This window comes from Cariama cristata, unplaced genomic scaffold (assembly GCF_000690535.1).
Source record: "Cariama cristata isolate BGI_N322 unplaced genomic scaffold, ASM69053v1 scaffold13029, whole genome shotgun sequence".
Lineage (NCBI taxonomy): Eukaryota > Metazoa > Chordata > Aves > Cariamiformes > Cariamidae > Cariama > Cariama cristata.
The window spans coordinates 14468-21726 of record NW_009635301.1 but is presented as its reverse complement, the minus strand read 5'-3'; the positions used below and the strand labels follow the sequence as shown (position 1 = coordinate 21726).

The 7259-nt window shown below is 39.0% G+C and overlaps 1 protein-coding gene across 1 annotated transcript in view; it reads left to right on the top strand.

The window, feature by feature from the left end:
* The window catches only part of SLC35E3 (solute carrier family 35, member E3), a 3689-nt gene extending 199 nt beyond the window's left edge, over nucleotides 1-3490 (top strand). Inside the window, exons 2-4 of the mRNA XM_009707484.1 lie at nucleotides 1532-1690; nucleotides 2653-2735; nucleotides 3203-3490. Of these exons, the coding sequence (XP_009705786.1) occupies nucleotides 1532-1690; nucleotides 2653-2735; nucleotides 3203-3389 (429 nt within the window). The 3' untranslated portion in view covers nucleotides 3390-3490. The remainder of the gene's footprint in view (nucleotides 1-1531; nucleotides 1691-2652; nucleotides 2736-3202) is intronic.
* Nucleotides 3491-7259: the final 3769 nt, after the last annotated feature.

Below are 7259 nucleotides of genomic sequence, written 5' to 3'. Positions count from 1 at the left end.
GGTTGGTCTTCAAGCTGCTGTCTCTTGGTTAGATAGATCACCTCTAAACGGTACCCTGCCTTCCAGGAAAACCTCCATATTCTGTTGTCTATTTGGGGAAAAAAAAAAAAGTGATAATCCACCACAGCCCCTGGTAAATTGTTTAAGGAATTGATCGCCCTTGCTGCTAAAAACTGGGGTGTCGTCTTTAACGTGGTCATGAGCATATTTTCAAGGGGTGAAGATTGCTTTATCAGTAAAACTCCGTTTTTCTAGAGAGCACAGATTTTCTCCTTGCTGAAGCAAGTCCCTTGCCTTTGAGCCTTTCCTTAGAAAGGACATTTTCCAGTCCTTCAGTTAATCCCATAGTTTATCCTTGAGCTATTTACATCTTAGCAGCGTTCTTCTTCAATTTCGACTATACATAGTCTAAGGTGGTTTTGTAGAGGATGCATTCATGTATCTGCACAATGTAACCTTTTTTGGCTGATTATGGTTGAAAAAGCAGATACGTCCAATGACTGCCTTAGCCCTTTCTGCTGTAACGTTGTACTGACAGCTGACAACTGGTTCATTACCGGCCATGACTGCAAATGCCTCCCAAATTAAGAGTTCCCTGTCATATTGATGTGATAGTCATCATCAATTTGAACGTGAATTTCTTTGTAACAGGTGTGCTGTGCCTCCAAAAGAAGTGAGGCTCTTTCACCTGTAGCGTGCGAGATGATAAATAATGGTCTCTTGTCCTGTTTGGGGGCAGGAGGAGGAGAGAGGTGCTGCTTAATAACTTTAAGTGGTGGTGTGTGTATCAGAGAAATGATAGTATCTGAGGGAAATTACTCTGTAATTTTAAAAAAAACCATAGCAAGTTTATATGCTGGAATCCATGTTACCAATTAACTTGATTTATGAAGTATTAGAGTAAATGTCATTCTTCAGTACAATACAAGGATGCATCTTTTTGGCTGTAACATCTATCCTTTTAACCATAGATAACTAATACCTCTTAAAGCATAGTACATCGAAAATGCAAGTTATAGTCAATATTGAAATGAAATCCAGTAAATTTGGAATAAACTGACAAAGGAAAGACAAATGTTTACTGATTTTGTTAGCTTGTGTGGGGAGGAAAATGAGAAGAAAGGAGCAAAAGCAGATCTCTGCTTAGGCAAAGGTGCTCAGCTCCATCATAGACAGGATCTGGAATTTGTCGTGAGAATAAAAGGGAACTGGCATTTTCTTCCCAGCTCTGCTACTTTTTTGTTCTTCCGCAAGTATGATACTTTACCCCCAGGCTATGGGAAAAGGAAGGTTTAGGCACTCAGGGGTTTTTCACCGCTCCTGCATATGATTCTCTCCTCACATGGCTTGTGTGCTTGTAAGAGGCAAACATATGGGCTTCCAGTTAGGCAAAGGTAGAAGATGATGCTCAACAATCTTTTTCTGTAGTATTGTCCACGTGACTCTGTATTAGTAGCCCGTTTGTTTTTGCACAAGTTTTCAATTTATGGGTTTTTTCCTCAAGTTTAACAGCTTTCTCTTTTGGTTTTAGTGGGTAGGAGCTAAGCAGCATGAGTTGCAGGTAAACTCTATGCAGTTGCTGTACTATCAGGCACCAATGTCCTCGGCTATGTTGTTGTTCATCATACCCTTCTTTGAGCCCGTCTTTGGAGAAGGGGGAATATTTGGGCCCTGGACGCTTTCTGCTGTGGTAAGGATTTTATTGACTTTATTTAAATAAATAATCATCATTGATGTAGTTAAATTTGATAGTAAGATCTGTTTCTTTGTGAAACAGATTTTTGTACGGTCATTGACTATGACCAGATGAGAAGGGCATGTGCAAGAGAAAAACAAACCCTTGTTGCGTCTGCCGCACTTTCTCCTAGAGGAGTCTGTCTGTCAGTTGATTTACCTCCTTATTCTTGTTTCTGTTTAGAGGGCATCTGAACAACAGGAAAATCTGACAAAATCCAGAAGCTTCCCCTAGTGTATTAAATTAAAAATATGTAAGTGCCCTAGTTCCAGCTCTTACTGTCCTCTCAGTGAAAGAGATAAGCATGCTCACTTTCGACACTCTCAACTCCTCTTCTGTGGAAGGATGCCAACATTGGTTGTTAATCTAGAATTGCTAGTTTATTTTCACCGAGAAAGCTGTAATTTCTCTCTTTATCCTTCTGTCCAAAAAAGAGCCAGTGGCATATTCTTGCCACTACTGATCGTGCTGCTCAGTGATGGGTCATTTCTTGTAGCACTGCAGTTCGTGAAGGGGATAGTAAGTGTTCACAATAATAAAATTGGATATTTTTCAAAGATAGTTTTTGTTGTGACCATAAATAAGACTTTATCTCAAAGGTAAAGAATGTATACATACGACCTGTATGTGTATGAGTGGCCAGGTTTTCCAAATCACTCTTAAATGCTCACTGAGAGTAAAGGCGAAAAGGCTTGTGGTTATATCAGTATATACTTATGGACATCATACCCTGAGCTACTTATACACATCACCAGTGTCTGTAATGATTTGAAGCTGTTTCTATTTTTGTTCTCCGTATGTTTTTCTTGCCTGATATTTTGCATCTGAAAGTAAAAGAAGCTAAATAAATAACCTGGAATATATCTCCAAATGGGCAAGAGCATGTCAGATTACTGACTGTGTCCATTAATCCACAGATAATGGTACTGCTGTCTGGAATAATAGCCTTTATGGTAAACTTGTCCATTTACTGGATCATTGGAAATACGTCACCTGTCACGTATCCTTTGTAACATTAGTTGTTTCTCCTGTTTCCAGATGAATTATGTTAGCGTTCTTTTGGGCTGATTTACTGTGGGATAATTGTTTGGTAACCTGCGTGCTTTATCTTAACTGATGAAGCTGGAAAAGCATGTTCATGTTTTAGTGTATTTCATTTCTTTGTTCAGGGTTTGTATAGATAATGGCGGTTAACTTACTGACCTGACCTTCATACCTCCAAAGAATGTTTACCCACGCTTTGGCTACCTTGAGGAAGTGTTGGCGTGTCAGTTAGTTTGTAGTGTACGATGGGTGAAAGGCTTTAGGTGGAGGTCAATTCTGGTAGCCGCAGAGATGCGGGAAAGTTGCATGGGTTGAAGTCAATGTGACATACCACTGCGTGCTTTGGATGTAATTAAGTTTCCAAGTGTTTCTTTCTACAAAAAATAATGCTGATATTTGCTATTATCCTTAACAGATGTCTAGGTATAACATGTTTGGACATTTCAAGTTCTGCATCACCCTCCTGGGAGGGTGCCTCTTATTTAAGGATCCGCTGTCTGTTAATCAAGGCCTTGGGATCCTGTGCACATTGTTCGGCATTTTAGCTTACACCCACTTCAAGCTTAGTGAGCAGGAAAGCAGTAAGAGTAAATTGGTTCAGCGTCCATAAAGCAAGGGTTTCTGGAGATTAATAATCTTGTGAAGGAAAACAAGTATTTAAGGTATTTAAATATGCATTGATTCTAGAATGCACAAAATTGCCTCGTTCATTTAGATCTATGGTTTTAGTTTAACTGCCAGGGTCGCCATTCTGTAACTAAGTCAAACGAACTGAATTACGTAAAATGCTGGGGTTTTGCCATCTCAGCCCATCCTATCGTTTTCTTTAAATTCAAACGGTAACTTAAAAGAGAAAAAGGCACACATCAAATTGCTGTGGAAGTTGTACTGAAGTAATTATATTTTTTGCATACCAAATGAGATCATGATGGCTACAGTTATGATACAGAGAGAAAGAAAGAAGGAAAAGGAATCCTGTCTTTGTGATCATGCCAGTATTGCTGTTGTGAAGAAACTTGGAGGCACTTTTATGCAGATGTTTGGGTGTGTAGTGATGCTTCCTCCTTTTTGTCTGGTGAACGATGAAGAGGAAGCATACTTTGTTCAGTAGTTTTAAAAAGGGCTGCGAAACTCATTCGTATTTCTTGTATGCTTTCTTATGTATGTTTGGCTTCAACACGTTGATAGATTTTGGCTGAAGAAAGTACATAAAATTACAGGTGGAGAGAGACTAGAGGAAAGTTGGAAAACTTGAAGCCAAGCTATAGAAAAGTAGGAAATCAGATTTAAACAGTTTGTCTTAAATTTTTCTCTTGGTCCATCGGGACATTAATGAAGCCATTCATCTTTTAGAAAATTCTGTTACTGCTTTATAATTTTCTCTATGCCAAAACCAAGGCTTTACATGATATCTTGTAAATACTAGGAAGCCTAATAAAATCTCGGATTTTGTGGTAATAACCCAATATTTTGCAGCCCTTGCATGCAGACACCCATGCTAAAAATATTGTTGGAGAAATCTTCGGAAAGGTCACCATCTGCAATGGACGTGAAGATTGCCCGGTTCTCTTGCCTGCCTTCAGCCCCACCTCCCTCGCTCCCGCACCTGTCCCCAAGAGTTCCCTTCGGTGGGATCTGCACATTTGTCTGTTGTCGCTGTTTCGGGGGGAGGTCCGGGGGCTGTCTGGGCAGTGCTGGGTAGGCAGCATTTCCTCAACAGACAGTCCCCGGAAAGGTGTCAGAGTGGCTGAAGAGTGCGAGGTGGGACCTGCTTCTGCTCTAATTCAGGAATGCTTTGAAAATTATTTTATGACAGTATCAAGCACTGATTTTGACAACATGGAAGGAAGAAGTTGAGTGCTGTTCTATTTAAAAAAAGAAAGAAAAAATAACTGCTTTCAGTAAATCTGGTGAGAACATATGTTCGCTGGATTTGCAGGGTTAGAATTTATTTGCAGTATCTTAATCCTTACATTTTGGAGTTTGTTATATCTTCATCTACCTCTAGCAGACTTAAAGAGGGGAATGATGTGAACAAAAACAGGTATTAAAGTTTTACAACCATAGGCAGAAATGATATTTAGTTCCTCTAAGCTTTTTACAATGTGGGTAACAAGTCTTTGTGTAGGAAACAATGCAGATCTTCTCAAGCATGTAAATTATTTATTCTTTTACAGAGTTCTTGATTTAAGAAAAAGTTATTTCTCTGTGTAACCTAAGTTTACGCCGTAATAGTCTATATCATTTCAGAGTTAGAAATACCTGAATAATTTCACGTCTTTACCAACTGTGTCTTAGACATTGTACTGGTCCAAGGATCATTTTTTTGTATACGTTTTTATAAATCTGTATAATTAGTTTAAAAATACAGCCTGGACTACTGAAAGATGTGTCCAGACAGTCAGTCCCTGGATGCGTATCCTTCAGTACGTTTACGGAGAAAGCCATTTGCATTAATTTGTGCTGTGCACAAGTTCTCCTAAAATGTAGATAGACCACAAAGACTCTTACAGTTAGAAAACAACTGAATTAGAAGCCTGTATGACAATATTTGGGATGAGACTGATGTAAATATATATAAAGCGGTAGAATGAACGAAACAACCATGTCTGAAAATATAAAAGACTCCTTAAGCAGAGGAGCAGATCTGCAAGAGAAAGGTAATAGTACCATTAAAACAATACATTATAAATACAGTCTGTTGCTGGAATGTGTAAGTCGTGGAGGTCACTTAAGTGACGTGATTATTTTTTCATACGTTCAAGAACTCTCCTTTGAGATTTACCTGTTGTATCTAACAAATAAAGTATCTTGAACTTTGTCATATGGTTCAAAATATTGAATCCAGGAGGCTTGTGTAATCATGGGATAAATAGATCTTTGTATGTATTGTTTCTTTGGATACCATGTGTAGGGTGGGAATAAATTTTTAATCACTTGACTGATATCTGCTTATTGCAGAGGAGAACAGTTGTTCTGGTCTTTTTTTCATCTTCTGCTTGAACCGCATACACTTTTCAGGTGTAGGTGTGTATAAGACAAAATGGTGCCACTTGGATTTCTGTCTGTATAAATATTTCAAGGAATTTGCATGTTTTGGGGCTGAACTCATGACACAAATGAGGAAACTTTTAAATCCTGAGGTAAAATTGCAGTCTTATAAAAATTACTGATACTTACCTGCTGGGAAGCTTGCTTATTCTGATTTTTACTACACTACTAATATGTTTTCCTGCTAATTATGTGTATTTAATTCAGGTTTGGCTTTCCTGAAAGAGAAATCAAGAGACTTGGCCTCTTTAACAACACGTAGTCGTCACTCTGTACGTGCCATCGCAGTTGGAGCTGTACTGTACAAACCCTGGTGTTTACTTTCTGCTTTTCATTTTACTTCATATTCTACACGACTGAACCGTGGTAACAAGATGGACCCTGGTCCTTTTCTGCCATCGAGTGCTTTGCTGCTTATATTAGCATTCTTCCACTTAAAAAAGCTACCATTGATGTTGTTCCAGTGGAAAAGCTAGTGCAGATATCAGGGTGGCATTTAAAAATTAGAGCAGATCCAGATGATTCTGGTTAAAAATGAGTGACCGGTGGTAAGTTACCTTTGCTAACCTTGTCCCTGAAAACACTTTAGAACAGCATACACGAGGTTTTCTCATTTTGCCCGAAGGAATAGGAAGTATGCCTTCATCTAAGAGATGCTCAGTCCAAAGCTTTGTGTTACTTGTAACTTGGGTCACTCAGCACTTGTTTGACAGATTTTGGATCTGGTTTTGTATGACTTGCTAAGTTTTTGCAGGCTCTGGGGGCACTGTGCCACAGGAGCTTTCCTGTTGATGGGTGAACAGCTCTCAGGCTTGAGGTTGGAGGAGAGCGGTTTGCTGCTGTTACATGTATGAAAAGGAGGTTTGTCTTGCTGGAAGCCTACCTTCAAGACAGAGCTGCAATTCAGCGGGAATGTATCCTCTCTCTGTCTCATTTTGTGAAATAAATGCCCAGTGATGGCCCAGGGCTAAAAGCAATATTAAAGCCTTGTTGGGGTGACGCATAGTTTGTACTAAACTTTTTAAAAAAATATTAATGGTAATCAATGCTGGTAAAGTATTAAGGTAAAAATCTCATTTTTGTAATGTCTTATATAATAGCTTCAGAAGAGTGTTTTATAACATTTTGGAGAACAGCTAATGTCTAACCCATGTCTAGTTTGTCACATCTTCTGCAAAATCTATCAAAAGGTAATGATGGATTTTGTAACTGGCTGCATATATTTATACAGTTGGGCTGCTGAGAAGGGGCTTGTTCTTGAGGAATACTGTGCTACTAAACACTGGCATACTGTTCAGGTGTTCAGCAGTGATGTGGAAACATCTAGCCTGAAGTTCACTGACGTGCTTAGGAAAGGAAAGAGAAGGCTCACTCTGATAGGAGAGCGCTTTTTATCTTCTTGCTTTTAACAACAAAGGTGAGGCTTGCA